General features: G+C 39.9%; 1 protein-coding gene and 1 long non-coding RNA gene across 2 annotated transcripts in view; one reads left to right on the top strand and one right to left on the bottom strand.

Moving 5' to 3' along the window:
- The first annotated feature begins 463 nt into the window (after nucleotides 1-463).
- LOC130919835 (uncharacterized) overlaps nucleotides 464-16,362 on the top strand; it is a 26,901-nt gene continuing 11,002 nt past the window's right edge. Inside the window, exon 1 of the long non-coding RNA XR_009064020.1 lies at nucleotides 464-992. This is a non-coding gene — a long non-coding RNA (uncharacterized LOC130919835). The remainder of the gene's footprint in view (nucleotides 993-16,362) is intronic.
- The window catches only part of LOC130919832 (RING finger protein 150-like), a 23,802-nt gene continuing 13,490 nt past the window's right edge, over nucleotides 6,051-16,362 (bottom strand). The window contains exons 6-7 of the mRNA XM_057842417.1: nucleotides 15,577-15,775; nucleotides 6,051-11,928 (exon numbers count right to left, since the gene is read on the bottom strand). Of these exons, the coding sequence (XP_057698400.1) occupies nucleotides 11,795-11,928; nucleotides 15,577-15,775 (333 nt within the window). The 3' untranslated portion in view covers nucleotides 6,051-11,794. The remainder of the gene's footprint in view (nucleotides 11,929-15,576; nucleotides 15,776-16,362) is intronic.

Raw genomic sequence — 16,362 nt, 5'->3', positions numbered from 1 at the left:
TTTTCCCACAGTGGCTGGCTTTAAACGGTTTCTTTTTTTTGGACAATATTTCACCAGCTTTAGAAAATATTCTTCTTTCACAAGGCACAGATGAAGCTGGGGTGCTGATAAATGTGAGTGTCAGTTTTTATAAATTTGGGTAGGTATTCTTTTGTGCCTCCCAGTACACTAATGGATTGTTCATTCTGTTGATGTTTGGTTCAGATAGGTACACACACTCACATTTATATTAATGTAGTTCTTCTCCCTTACCTTATTGAAAGCAATCAAATGAAAATGTTCCCATACAGGGGAGGATCGCTTTTTTTTTTTTTGCGCAATTTCCATCGCAAGCAAAGGACAAGGCTCGAAAAAAGATTGCACTGGTTGCACTGTTGCGCACAGATCATGTAACAAGTACAGGAGCCCGAAATGCACAAAATGTGAGATAAAAGGCGATCGCCATTGCGTTTTGCAACCAATTTATACCGTAGTCTGTAGCCTACTGTGTTTGCAATGCGCGCCGAACGTCGGATCACTTCCGAAGCATATATCAGCTTCAGCCGGCCGGCGAGGCTTCTCACGTCATCATTTCCGGGTTCTGCCGAAATGACGCGCGCCTCGCTACAAGCCTCGTGGAAACACCCCTCCCATTACTCGACACAAGCTTCGGAACCTCGGCCCATTTCGTCCCATCACTACTTTCTGATGCCGTAAACTCACTGGATGTGTTGCATAAAAGGCGTTATGTGGAAAAGCTTCGTTCTATACAGTCGCCAGATCCATATTTGATGCCCAAATCGATGTTTTTCGACCCACTGTCTTCGCCCTGTCTGCCTGACATCTGCTACGCTGATATTTACAATTATCTTGTCCACACAAAATCAGCCTATTCTCACGAAAATTTGAAAAACTTCAAGAGCTTGGAGGCTTATAAATACTTCGTTGCTGGTTGGGTGAAACAGGTCCTCGTCCACGAAAATTCGGCAGGAATCTATCTTGTGCTTGGAAAGGTGAGTTACGAAATTTTCAATTCAAAATCTTTTGTTATTGCTAACATCCACTGTCAAGTCTAATGTATTTCATGTCGTTTGTCAATGGAGTTAAGGCTTTTAATGTTTATATGGTTTAGCGATAGCACTCTCACTACATACATACGTGTATGTTGTCGGCGATTAGCCTAGCAATGATCTTAATTGTGGTTATTTGTCAGCCCCGTAGACGAGGCCAGTTTCTTTCACTTGGTACCAGCTAAATATTATTCAAAAAATAACGATGGTGGAAGAAAGGGAAGTCACAAACATCTTGAATTTGAAACTATGTCGTACTACGTCGTATGTTGTCGGCGATTAGCCTCGCAATGATCTTAATTGTGGTTATTTGTCAGCCCAAAACTCTCTAAGTATATCTTAAATGCATCTTACCGGATATAAAATGACTACTACATAGTCTGTGGTGATTTTTTGGTGCCCAGTTTTCACGTCGAATTGCAGCCGTCCATTTCGCTCTCCTCTTTGGATCCCTCGGAATACGGTAAAACTTCAAGTCTCTCCTTCCATCTTCTCTGTTAGTGCAACCAACAGCCACACACGCCTTCACCATTTTGATTATTAATGTTAAGGAGCAGAAAAACACGCCGTAAATAGGAGAAATGTACGTAGCCGTAACAGGTTAACACTATGTTTTGACGGACAAGTGGGCGGTACCATTCAGGAGAGCGGAGTTGTGACGTCACGTGGGTAGGGTCTATAGCATATTATGTGAATTTGAGTCATATTTTGAGACGATTCGACTATATACAACAATTTAGCAAAGCGCAGATGACGACAAATTAGTCTTTTAATCTGCCGGTTAGCCTCGCCCACCATTATAGGGCTCAAGCGTATGGAGGTAGATTTGTGTCTTTATTATTCAATCAAAAAAAAAAGTTGCTTCAATTAAATAAAAAGTTGCTTCAATCAAAATATATATTTTCAATCGTAGAAAAAGTCACTTCAATAAAAAAAAATGTGAATGCAAAAATGAATTTAAAAAAATTATGAAAATTTTAAAAAATCTATTTTTGAAAATATATTTTTTTAATTTGAAATACGAGGGGCATTCAAAAAGTAATGCACTCAAGTGCATTGCTCGTACAGGATTTTACCAATTTTGTTTGTATTTGGCACAAACATGATTGGACACATCTTTTTGGGATTGTTGTAAGTGTTTTTCGTATTTTCAGATTTTTAAGTTTAAACAAGCTTCCAAAATGGCTGCCCCTCATGAAGCTCGTCAGAGGTGGATGGGCAACCACTACGGGGCTTATCGGCTATGCTGGCTTTACCCACCTCTTCGTGGTCTTCGGTACTATTTTTTAATCGCTGTACCTATCTTTTTACAGTGCTATAGTATCATCCTTGTCGACATTTTCCAGCCGGTTGTGAATCCTCAGAGGGGTTTCTCCCTCTGCAACAAGGAATTTGATTATAGTTCTTTGTTTCTGACGAGCTTCAAGAGGGGCAGCCATTTTGGAAGCCAGTTTAAGCTTTAAAAATCTGAAAATAAGAAAAACACATATAAAAATCGCAAAAAGGTGTGTCCTGTCATGTTTGTGCCAAATATAAACAAGATTGGTAGAATCCTGTACGAGCAACGCACTTGAGTGCATTACTTTTTGAATGCCCCTCGTATATACATTTTTTTATTGAAGTGTCACTTTTTTTTGAAAAGCAAAAAGTTTTGAGATGCCGATGTCTAGGGATGGGAATTGATAGGATTGTTACGATTCCGATTCCATTATCGATATTGCTTAACGATTCGATTCTTTATCGATTCTCTTATCGATTCTAATTCGGGGAAAAAGAACAAACGTTTTGATTGGCATCGAGTTTGTTTAATCAGAAGTCACAACCTTACAAACTCACAACGAGATCAAAAGAGGCCCAAAGCCTCAATGTTAACTGTGGCAATAAGTGGCAAATACACAATAATGTGTAACAGTTTACTGAAACATTTATCTAATAGAAATAAAAAATATTGGTATATATTGGCAGATAGGTTTTTGTTCTGCCTTTGGCAATATGTGTTAAAGCAGGGGTCCCCAAACTTTTTCCTGTGAGGGCCACATAACTTTTCCCTTCTCTGATGAGGGGCCGGGGTCAGTTTGTTACAGAAAAAGTGTGACGATTGCAGAAGTGCATAAATGTAAAAAATTATTGTTTTTCAGAAAGCCACAATCAAATAACCCTTTCTGGATTCTTTATAATAACAATAATAATTAATAATAAAAACTATTAATTAAATAGATAATAACCAAATAACCCTCTCTGAATTCTTCAAGGAAAAGGCCAGAAAATAAATAACACGAGAAAAAAAAATAATTCAAAATGGCCGGACCAAATGTGGAGGCGGGCCGTATTTGGGCCGCGGGCCGCAGTTTGAGGAAAGCTGGAGCGAGCATACACCCAAAGAAGAAATGCCGCATCCAAGTGAGTGAGAGAGGGAAACACTTCTACGAGCCTACGTTCTTTGTTAATGTTAATATCTACAGAGGCAACGCCTGTATGTATCATCTTTTGTGTTGTTGTTGTGTTTCCACTCGCGATTGGACACTTAAATCCAGTTGTGTAGTGGTTTGAACGATGTGCTAATGCTAGTGAACGAATGCAAACCATACTGTTTTTAGCAGCTAATCATCGCTGATTTACGTTGATGCAAACCTGTTTGTTATTGGGGACGAAATTGATTTGTTTCATTTCTATTCTTAGTTTCACTCTTCAAGTGATGGTTGAATAAAGTCAGCAAATTATACCAACGTCTTCTGCATCGTCATTTGGGAGTTTAGCTAGCTGTATAGCCGGGACTTTTTTTTTTTATAGCCAGGACTGAGCCTTAGCCTCTCTGTGAGGACAGCGCAATCGTATTCCCTCCCGATGCAGTTATCTCCACCTTGCAATGACTGCAAGTCGCTTTGTTGTAATTTTTCCTCGTGAAGTGAAGACACACTTTCGAGCGTTTGAACCTACGTGCTGTCATTGTTATGTTTATGGCTGCAATGCTCGTTCTTACCCGTCGTAGCCTTTCATTTTCACACTCTTTCCTGGTGAAGTGTAGTCAAACTTTGGAGCGAGTGGTTCTTGGCGCCATGCTAGTTTGATGCGTCTGGAGAACAACACACGTCATGACGCAATACGCATCTTTCGGAATCGTTAAAGGGATCGTTAAGGCTTTTTCATTGTGATGTCGAGGCCTCGAAACACTCGGAACCGGTTCCGAATTGGAATCGGATTTCGATTCCCATCCCTACCGATGTCACACCCCCGTACCGGTGCCCTATATTCGGCTTGGACTCCAGCAGACTCCGATGGCTGGATGGAGCCCTGGTGGCCATTTTTCATGCCTCATACTTTTATGCCATTTGCGTAGTCACCTGCCACTCAAACACACCGGAACGAGCGTTGAAGTTGAATCTTTGTGTCAAAATGATTCAATCGAAAAAAAAGTGCCTTCAAAACTTTTTCCACTTAAAAAAAAAAAAAAAAAAGTTTAAAACTTTTTGCTTTTCAAAAAAAGTGTCACTTCAATAAAAAAAATATTTTTGCAAATGATTTTTTTTCCTTGATTAAAAAGTTTTCTGATTAAAGCAACTTTTATTGCGATTTAATGATTTAGACACAAATGTCCTACCCCTAATATGGCTCAAACACAAAAAGGATTGCTTCAAAGAAAACAGTTTGAATGAAAAATGAAGTGTTCAAATGGGAATTTCCGTCTCAAATATTTTTTCACATTCAAATCTTTTTTTCTACGCTTGAATTTTTTTTTTTTTGAAGGGATTTTTCTTTTGAATATGTATATTTTTTTGTTTGAAGCAACTTATTTTTTGATTGAATAATAAAGACACAAATGTCCTAGCCAAAATGTGGTCCAAACGCAAAATTACATGACTTCAATCAAAAATGTTGTTTCAAAAAACAAAAACAAAAAAATAACTTGACTTAAAAAAAAAAAAATTCTGACCATAACACATTCTCCCAGTCCTTTTCTGGATCATCCAAATGCTCTCTAGCGAACCGCAGAGGGGCCTGGACGTGTACTGGCTTCAGCAGGGGGACACGTCTGGCAGTGCAGGATTTGAGTCCCTGGCGGCGCATTGTGTTTCCAATTGTAACCTTTGTTACTGTGGTCCCAGCTCTCTGTACGTCATTTACTAGGCCCCCTCGTGTGGTTCTGGGATTTTTGCTCACCGTTCTTGTTATCTTTTTGACGCCACGGGGTGAGATCTTGCATGGAGCCCCAGATCGAGGGAGATTATCAGTGGTCTTGTATGTCTTCCATTTTCTAATAATTGCTCACGCAGTTGATTTCTTTACACCAAGCGTTTTACCTATTGCAGATTCAGTCTTCCCAGTCTTCTCAGTCTCTAGTGTCCTTCGACAGCTCTTTGGTCTTGGCCATAGCGGAGTTTTTGAGTGTGACAGACTGAGGTTGTGGACAGCTGTCTTTTATACTGAAAATGAGTTAACACAGGTAACAAGTGGAGCCTTGTTAGACCTCGTTAGAAGACGTTACACCTCTTTGACAGCCAGAAGTCTTGCTTGTTTGTAGGTGACCAAATACTTATTTTCCACTCTAATTTGGAAATAAATTCTTTAAAAATCAAACAATGTGATTTTCTGTTTTTTTCCCCCATATTCTGTCTCTCATGGTTGAGGTTTACCCATGTTGACAATTACAGGCCTCTCTAATCATTTCAAGTAGAACTTTTAGCACAATTGGTGGTTGACTAAAAACTTATTTGCCCCACTGTAGTTCACAAATTGGGAAAAAAACATTGGAAATAAAAATAATTTAGGCTGCAATATTTTTTTACAATATCAAACTGATCAGTTCATTTAAATAATGCATTAAATGAAAAAGTCACCCTTTTAATACTATACAGCCCAATTTTTTTTTTTTTTTTGCAGTTTTGTACTGTACGCAATATTCAAATTAGAAGAGTATTTAAATATATATATTGAGGTTGTATATTTTTTTCACTAAATTCAAATCAAAATTCAAGAACCACATCCTTTTCGAAGTTAAAAAAATGATATTGCAACCTGGATTTTTATTCCGACACAAGGCGTACACATGCATCAACGTTAATGGGGACATTTTGCCCATCATACACATTCATGTAAGAAAATAGCCATGATCTTGTCTGCTAGACAGTGTGCAATATATACCAAGATTGGTCCCCCTGGGCATCAAATACCACAACAAGCGAGCGCAAGTCATGCGCCTTATTCAAAAGTTTCAAGTCCCTTGTTTTAAAGTTCTTTCACACTCACTGGAAGGCTGTAAAGTGCAACAAGACGGGCAAAGAGGACATCGGAGGAACTACTTGAACCTCTTTTACGTGGAAAACGAGGGGTTACAGGCGGGAAAAACAGTCGGCTACACAATGACGTTGGGTAAAGCTGGTGTTGGATGTTTCATTTACAAATATCGGATTTCGTCATAGAGCAGCTGGAGCGTTTTGTTCACTCAACTGCAGAAGTACCAGGCTAGCTATCAAGCTAACACTTGTGATTTTGAGGAAGAAAAAAATAATCTAAATTAAAAAAATTAAATGATATTAAAGTACTTAGGACTACATCTTAGTCTATATGGGACTAATATCACCCTAAAAATCATCCTTTCAGACCAAAACAGTTCGTTTTACAGCATAGGTTCTTGAGACTTTTTGGTGAATTTACCTGTGATAGACATATCTACCAAATTTCGCGCGGCCAAATAAAACTGGCTTCGGGGGCTGATTTTTTTTTTCCCCACCCAAAATTCAAATTACTACAGTACTACCGAAACATGTCCAAGATGACCCTAAATGTATCCTTTCTACATAAAACTTTATTTCACGGCATGACCTCGAGACTTTTTGGTGAATTAACCCGGGATCGACACATCTACTGAATTTCACGCATCCAAGTAAAACTAGTTTCGGGGGCTAAATTTTTGTTTGAAAAAATTTCAAACAAAATGCTCAAAATGACTAAAATGGTCCCTTCAAAACAAAATAGTATATTTTAAAGGACTGGTTCTTAACCTTGCTAAAGGTACCGAACCCTTCGGAATTAAATAAAATAACGCTTTTTTTTTTTTTTTTTTCAAATTCAAAACCAATATATCTGAGCTAGCAAGCTAATAATTGAGCTAATTCCCGTTCAGAATTCTTCTCATTTCGACAGTATGTTTTTTAAACAGGTCAAAATTTCAGAACACGCTGCCCATTGGTCTGTTGTATTCCCTCATACCAAGTGCGAGTCAACCTTCCACTGAGCAAACCAGTTCCTCCTTCCATCAGATTGAGGACTAGCAGTTAAAAAAGAAACTAAGCCTATAAATTGGGAGCAACCAAGTCCGAAACCTTGTCTAAAAAGCCACTTTGCCTAGATTTAATCAGCGTATGAACATAAGGCTCTGTGTTTCTTTACCTTCGCTGAACCCCTTACACCAGTAATTCTCAAATAGTGGGGCGCGCCCCCCTGGGGTGGTGCGTGTGACCTCGGGGAACATGCTTTTTTTTTTGCCGTACTAGAATAAAGTGTACTTGCACATCCACTCAGTGGGTGGCAGTGGCACTCTAATTTTCAAAGTGCGCGCAGTATTTTTGAAGTAAGCAAGATCACACGGAAGAGACTCATGAAGAGCTGGAGAGCTGTGTGCCGTTTTCGAAAGCCGTTTTCCGGCCGGACTCACGCAGCGACCCACTGTCTTCTCCGGTTCTCACGTGTCCGCCCGAGAAGTGCCATTTTCGGCTTGGGATCGTCACGACGACCACCCTCACTTACGGTTCTCCCTCGGCCGCCGAGAATACGCTTTTTTCGGGCCGTTTGCCTTTGACATTTAATACAGTGGTAGATGAGGAAAGACCACTGTTTGCTGTGTCTAAAAATGATTATAGCGGACAGCCGGAAGCCAAATCAATTAAGACGCCACTTAAAGACATTGGACCCCAATCTCATTGATAAGCCGCTTGGTTGTTTTTCAGCGAAAACGTGCCGAATATTGCCAACAATCGTCCCACTTTGTCAGTGTTGTATCAGTAAACCAGTGAGCACTGTTAGCATGCTCAGTGCAAAATAACCCCTCACCATTGCAAACTGGAGGTGATACTGTGAGCAGTGAGCAGCGAAAATAAAAATTGTCCTTCTGTCCAAAGACACAAATTTTTTTTTTTCTTCTATTCAGTTTTGTTTTTTCGGTCAAATTTTTTGGCATATTGTCCCCATGAGTTAATGTTTCAAATCATTTTTGAATTTGTTATTACTTTTTTTTTCAGTATCAAATGGTCAAAAATGTACCTTCAGTGTATTTTTACAGTTTGGATGTGACTTTTTTTTTTTTTTTTTAATTCAGGCAAATTGATGCGCGTTAAGTGTTTCGGTTACAAAGAAAATGTTAATAAAGTTATGCTTTATAAGTTGATCTCTTATTTTCTCTAATAGGAAAAAAAGTGTGGGGCAGAGGCGTACTTATAATAGTAAAATTATAGACAAATGATACTATTTATAGTGGCGGCAGAGTTTGGGGGGGGCGCGAAACATTTAAGTCTTCCTTGGGGGGGCGTAACAGAAAATAATTGAGAAGCACTGCCTTAGACTTACTCAACGAACTCCTGGGGTTCAATCGAACCCAGATTGAGAACCACTGTTTTAAAGCATAGCATCTTGAGACTTTTTGGTGTGTCGACTCGTGATTGACATGCTTACCAAATTTCATGCCACTAGGTAAAACTGGTTTCGGAGGCTGTTTTTTTTCCCCCCCAAAAAATTCTAACTACTATGATCAAAAATAAGGCTAAAAGCGTACTTTCAAACCAAAACAGTTCATGTTACAGCATGACCTCATACTTTTTGGTGGGTCAACCCTTGATGAACATGCAACTACGTAAAACTGGCTTCGGGAGCTAATTTCCCCCCCCACAAAATCCTCACTACTTTTACCAAAAATAAAGTCCAAGATGACCCTAAAATGATCTCATCAAAACAAATTGATTGATTTCATGGCGTAGCTTCTTGAGACTTTTTGGTGAGTTAACCCATGATACCTGGTTAAAACCTGGTACTCGCTGCAGTTGATTAAAAAACACACCTATAAGATAGTAGTGTTGCACCGATACCGATACTCGTATCTGTACCGATAGGGCATTTAAATGCTGTGCATTATGTTCTTTTCCAGATTGTTTCCAAGTTTCGCCCTACACAAGATGGCTGTCAGCTAAGCACACCGTCAATGACTTCATCATTGGTAGACGTCCAATCCAGTGGAAGCGGGAGGGTGGCAGTGCTGCCATCCCTCCCACTTCCAATGGATTGGACTTCTAGCCCTGTCAAAGACAATGACTAAAGCAGTGTCTTTTAAAAATGAGCTAAGAATGTTATGACTTCATTTTAACATGGACGCAATCGTCGCCTCTACCAACATGGCCGCCCTAGTAGGGCCATTATGGTTTTCATGCTTCTGCCATGAATTCAAATTAGTTCATCACGAGACTAAACGATATATCGATTCTTGGCAGAACAATAAGTATCGCTATACATCACTGCTGCGATACAGTGGTATGAAAAAGTATCTGAACCTTTTGGAATTTCGGCATAAAATCACCATCAAATGTGATCTGATCTTTGTCAAAATCACACAGATGAAAAATGAGTCTGCTCTAACTACAACCACCCAAACATTTCTAGGTTTTCACATTTTAATGAGGATAGTATGCAAACAATGACAGGAGGGGGAAAAATAAGTAAGTGAATCATCTGCCTAGGGAGACTTTTGAAACCAATTTTTACCAAACAATTTAAGTCAGGTGTGTGCCCAATCACTGATGAGTGGTTTAAAGCTGCCCTGCCCACTATAAAACACACACTTGGTAAGAATTGCCTTGATGAGAGGCATTGTCTGATGTGCATCATGGCTCGGTTAAAAGAGTTGTCTGAAGACCTGCGATCAAGGATTGTTGATTTGTGTAAAGCTGGGAAAGAATACAAAACCATCTCTAAAAGTCTGGATGTTCATCAATCGACAGTCAGAGAAGTTGTCTACAAATGGAGAGCGTATTGGCACTGTTGCTTTTCTCCCAAGGAGTGGCCGTCTACCAAAGATGACGACAAGAGTTCAGCGCAGAATACTCAGAGGTAAAAAAGGACCCTAGGGTGTCTGCTAAAGACTTACAGAAATCACTGGCACAGTCCAATATCTCTGTGCACACATCAACTATACTGTATGTAAAACTATGGCCAAGAATGGTGTTCATGGGAGAACTCCACGGAGGAAGCCACTGTTGTCTAAAAAAAACATTGTTGCTTGTTTAATGTTCGCAATGAGGCACTTAAACACTCCACAGAAGTTTTGGCAAAATAGTTTGTGGGTTGATGAAACCAAAGTTGAATTATTTGGGAGTAACACAATGTCATGTGTGGAGTAAAAATGGAACAGCTCACCAACATCAACACCTCATCCCCACCGTGAAGCATGGTGGAGGGTTTGATGATTTGGGGCTGTTTTGCTACCTCCGGGACTGGACAACTTGCAATCATTAATGGAAGAATAAATTCAAAAGTTCATCAGGATGTTTTGCAGGAAAACCTGAGGCCGTCTGTCGGACAGTTGAAGCTAAAAAAAAAAAAAAAAGGATGGATACTGCAACAAGACAATGATCCAAAACACAGAAGTAAAGCAACTTCAGAATGGTTTCAGAAGAACAAAATACAAGTTCTGGAATGGCCAAGTCAAAGTCCAGACTTGAGATGCTGTGGCATGACCCAAAGACAGCAATTCATGCCAAACATCCCAGGAACCTGACTAAACTACGGCAGTTTTATCGAGACGAATGGGCTATGATTAGTCCTGATCGATGTGCCAGACTGATCTGCAGCTATAGGAAGCGTCTGCTTGAAATTATTGCTCCCAAAGGGGTGGGGGGGCACAAAATATTAAATGTGATAGTTCACTCACTTATTTTTCCCCCTTCTGTCATTGTTTGCATACCATCCTTATTAAAATCTGAAAACCCATGAATGTTTGGGTGGTTTTAGTTAAAGCAGACAGTTTTTTCATCTGTGTGATTTTGATAAAGATCAAATCACATTTGATGGTGATTTTATGTAGAAATGTGAGAAATTCCAAAAGGTTCAGATACTTTTTCATACCACTGTATATTGTCACACACCTAGTATCCTAACGGCTGATGAGAATCGGTATCGTTCAGCCTAAAAATGGTATCGGTGCAACACTGTAAGAAAGGACATCACCCAAACTCGGATTGATATGACATCAAAAATTAATGCAGCATTTCCTACGTGGCAGCAGTCGGGGCGTCCCATTATTTGGTCCCCTTATTTTTCCCTTAAGAACAGAAAAAATACACTTGGCAGGGACTCGAAGACGACATATTGGCGACAAGGTTGACATCACTTGTGCGAAAAAAGTCTGTACGAGAGCGTGAGTCAGCGCACGTAGGCGACATGGTGAACCGGTCCAAATGTTGCTTGTCATTTCAACTCCAAAGGAAAAAACTGGCAGTGATCCCCCCCGAACAGAATATATTTCTGGATAATTAAAAGCTTCGTACCGGAGGGAGCGTCCGTTTTCATCCTTTGAGTCGCTTGGAAAGGCAACAATTTCCACAGTCTTTACTGAAAACCTCTCACTGGGAAAAGTGGACGTCAAAACAATGAAAAGGGTCGCTTCGTTGTGCAGAAAAGTGGATGGTCAACCCTTTCATTTGGAAATATTTGGGTGTTAAAACAACCAGAAGATGATAGTTTAAGCGTGAGTTTACAAGCCTCAGTCAAGTAGTTGTGCTCCGGTCCTGCTCTTCTTCCTTCTCCGAAATTTGTCCGGCTCTGACGGGGTCCGCTTGTGTCCCGCTTAGCATGTTGAGGGAAGAGTCGGAATCACTGCTGAGTGGCAGCTGGTGCTCACCTGACGAAAGGGGGAAATTGTTTAGAAATTGAGAAATAGTTGCGGTGGTTTCTGGTGATCAGCAGTCACATTTTCAATCGAATAAATGTGACGGAAAAGTGTCATTTGTTCAAAAAACACATTAATTCAATGCTAACATACAACAGAAGCATTACTGAAAATTAGCATTGTGTCAAAGTATGTAACTGAAAATAATGAATATTTTCACACAAACGTCTCAGGAACATTCATTTACAAGACATACATAACACTCGCATGTGCTCTTTGGACACTGCCAAAATTTAGTTATGTCAACAAAACTTGTATTGGTCTTCTACTACTGTAGTTTACTGTCTGTCAGGGAAATACAATTTTGAACTCCAAGACAAGTGTTACCTCGATAGCTTGATTAGAGAAAATGAATACGACCACAACCATGGATTGCTTTGCTTCGAAGGATTTATGAACAAGACCTCTCGGGTACAAAATGATGTGATTCAGCCAGGAGCTGTGATCACTCAGAGTACAGGCATGAAAATGGGCCTGGGGTTAAAAAGGTGAGAACGGTGTGGACGACATATGTTCCGGCGTTTTGCCAAAATGTCTACATCGGCGAAGCGTGCTACTGTATATGAGACAAATTTGACACCCAATGTACTACCGCTTGCTCTCAACTTGTTTTGTTTCGATACATACAGGCAGAACGTACTAAAAAATGCCTTAAGAAAGACTTAAATGTAGTTATATCAAATAAGGACAGTTTAAATACGCTACGTGACTAATGTGGTCAACTGCTTAAAAGCTACCACAAAAAAACACAATGGTTAAAAGTATGAGAGGGTAATACATGCAAAAAGTATTTTTGAGGGAATGAAAAGGTCATAAAAAACTCAGCAAAAACAAAAACAGTGAGTACTCGCCACTTTTAACTGATGTGCGCATGCGTACGAATCTTTGCGCAAGCGCGCTGAGCATTGTGTACAGCGATATTAGAAAGAAGCTTGCGTTTCTTTTATATTACCGTTAAATACACAAGCTAGACGCTAACTTAATGGAAGCTATTTTTTCACTGGAGATTTGGCTAGCTCTGGCAGTGTTCGACACAAATTGCAACAAACGGCAGTAACTTTGTTATACAGCAAAATATGAAAAGGATTGAAACCGTTACTGACCAAATCCAATATGCTGGCAAATGCATTCATCTGAAAAAAATATTGGGAGTGAGACCTCCCCTCGTCCAGGGAACGTGAATTTATGCTTAGGACAAGATCATCTGTGGCAATTAGCGATCAAGCTTGTTTCTCACTTAGCGGTTGTGACTCGTGAGACTTAAAACCTCGACGAAGTTGCTCTTCCAGCTAAGCCTAGACTAACATTCGTCTTTGTAAGTTTTTAATTAGTTTGTATTTTGAATTTGAAAGGAAAATGTGTGTTGTTTTTGGCGAACTTTTTCATGGTGCTAATCAGTTGAAGCTACTCACACATGGAAAAATACAATTGTACGTTTTAAATGTATTCATTTTGTATATTTCAACTACCCCGCCACTTTTGGCTGCATTTTTGACACATGAAAAATAATACCGACTTATGTACTACGGTGTGACAGATAATTTTAGTGGTTTTGAAACCGCGACGTTTTCATACCATGGTAAACCGTGACATCGGAAACCAGCACATGCCTACTACCGACCCCCCCCCCCCCCCCCCCCCCAAAAAAAAAGTTTCTCCTCTGATCTACACGACTCACGTAGGTCACCCTTTTTGACTTCAAAACGGAGAATTTCGTCGAAAGGTGGGAGATTTTCATGCTTGAGAGTACGAAGAAGTACAATAGAGGCTGGACATTTACAGTGTTGAAAAGGTGGTGCTGAAGCCCACTGTGAAAAGAAACTTACTAAGAAACGAAACTCATCATCTCACAAACCTGGGTATTTTTCCAAACAAAAACATCTTTGAACTGAGACCTTGAGCACTGGTCCCGGCTAGAACGAAGATAAGCTCAGTCTGATAAGCCACAGACGCCCATTGTATTCATTCAGGGCATATTGGAAAACAGGAACATAACAGTCCATATTTGGGCATATTGTGATACAGTCTATGGCAGGGGTCGGGAACCTTTTTGGCCGAGAGAGCCATGAACACCACATATTTTTAAAAGTAATTCTGTGAGAGCCATACAATATGTTTAAAACAAAAAATACAAGTAATATGTGCATTTTATGCAATTTCAACACTTTGAAAGTACAATAAGTCTCTGAATTCTTTTAAAATAATAATTAGATAATATCTACAGCAGTTATTTTAATATTTTGTTGTGTCCACAGAAAGATTCAACCTATGTTTAAAATGTTTAATCTTATTTCGTTGTGTTTGTGCAAAATACACAAGTTTCAGTCTAAAAAGACTTATACTTACGGTTTTAAACCAGTAGGGGGCAGTGTTGGCTTCTTGGCGTGCATGGGCAATAACTGTCCGCATTTGAGAGCGAATAAGAAAAGAGTCGTCTATGCAGCAATGCGAGATGGACGTTGTTAAAAGTTTTTTTTTTTCTTTCTTGTTTCAGGTGAGAAAAAGAGTACCAGTTGACTGTGTATATTAGAGGATTGCTTTAATTTAGGATAGCTGTGATATGTATTGTGTGTTAATATTGTTCAGAAATATGTTGATCTTTAAGTATGTATAACTGCAGATGTGTTCGTAATGGCGCGCGGACGACGAGTGAATGCTAGTAGTGTCTAAAATGCAGAAGTTAAACGACACAAAAAAAAGTTTTGTTTATTAATATAATTATATAAGAATTAGCATTTTAGAGCGAATAAGAAATGAGCCGTCTGTGTGCAGCAATGCGAGACGGACGTTCTTGTTTTTATCTTATTTCAGCTGTACAAGAAAAATGGAAATAAAACAAAATTAAATGTGTAGTAAAAGACTGAAGCATTTCATCTCTGTCTGCACCACGCTACGGATGCATAGCTATTATTTAGACCAACTGCCAGACGCATCATCAGACTTTTGCGTTCTCCACTGCCGCACCTGTCCCGAATGTCGTCTGATCACTGGCTTGCCAAAGGAAAAAATGTGAGCGCCCCTTACTGGTTTCTAATTTTAACGCTTCCCCTGTGGCCCTTACGCCCGCCCGTTTTCCCCGAGGTTCTAGCGCTCTCTCATTACATAACGCAACTTTTTCTCTTAATTGAAAATTTGTCTGAGAGCCAGATTCAGCCGTCAAAAGAGCCATATCTGGCTCGCGAGCCATAGGTTCCTGACCCCTGGTCTATGGGAAGGCACACTCAAACAGGTTGATATAACAATGATGCTTTATGCTACAATGTTCTCATGCAAGCATAACAAAAACATACAAAATATGATGTATAATGGTTGTTTTAAGCATGAATAAAATTCTCTCACAGTTTATGTTTGCTTCTCTCTGTGAAGTGTCACGCTGCCTCCCGGTGGCCAAGTTATAGGTCTTTTTATGAACTTGCGTCGTTGAATGAATTATATTTGTTATTATCCACTTTGTGTGTTAATGTAATGTCGTTTAAATATTGACCATGAGACATTTTGTTCTCGAGATTTATTACCTAAAAACCTATCAATTAAATCTAAAAAAAAATGTTTTGCCAAGTGGGATCTGGAGCACTTCAGACCATACTATACAGAACTCACTGCTGGAAATAAAGTAGTTCTCTTCTGCCTGGGGCGCCAACTCCACGTCGGGATGAGTCGCCCTCTGGGCCAGCTCCAGTGCCACGGAGCTCTCGCTGACACTGATTTGCCCAACCGCGCTAACGGCCGGGTTGGCGGACGGACCCCCCGGCATAAACTCGTAGTCTGGCGGCGACTCGTCAGAGCAGTCCGGGTTAAGCTGCGTGGACAAAGCGTTTATTCATGCCATTAACAGTGATGAACTGGGAGCGGATAATGGATTGGATGGTCATTGCCGTCAAGCACTAATATGCTACTAAAGGCTGAAAGCTATAACAAAGAGCGTGCATCTCCCCTTAAGGCTAACTTTAGTACAAAATGTCCCCGCAGTTCCGTCCAAATGACACCCTATCACAAAAAGACCAATCTGACATTTCAGTGGTCAGTTTCCACTATGAGGAACAAGAAATAAAATCATTTTGGCGGCAGATGGCATCACTGTGCAATGTTTGACGATTCAGCGCACTTTGCACATGAAACAAGACATGCCTAAAAGAAGCAGTTTCTGCATACATGCACAAATTTAATCAAGAATAGCATTAGTTAAAGTTTAAAGTATTTGGTAGAGAGAGAGATGATGGCTAGCTAGCGAGAGAGCGAGTGATAAATGATGGCTACATTGGCTAGCTAGCGAGAGAGCGAGAGATGGATGAAGGCTAGCTAGCGAGAGAAAGATAAATGATAGCTACATTGGCTAGCTAGCGAGACATAGATGATGATGGCTAGCTAGCGAGACATAGATGATGA

This window comes from Corythoichthys intestinalis, chromosome 8 (genome assembly GCF_030265065.1).
Source record: "Corythoichthys intestinalis isolate RoL2023-P3 chromosome 8, ASM3026506v1, whole genome shotgun sequence".
NCBI lineage: Eukaryota > Metazoa > Chordata > Actinopteri > Syngnathiformes > Syngnathidae > Corythoichthys > Corythoichthys intestinalis.
This window is presented reverse-complemented; position numbering and strand designations above follow the sequence as displayed.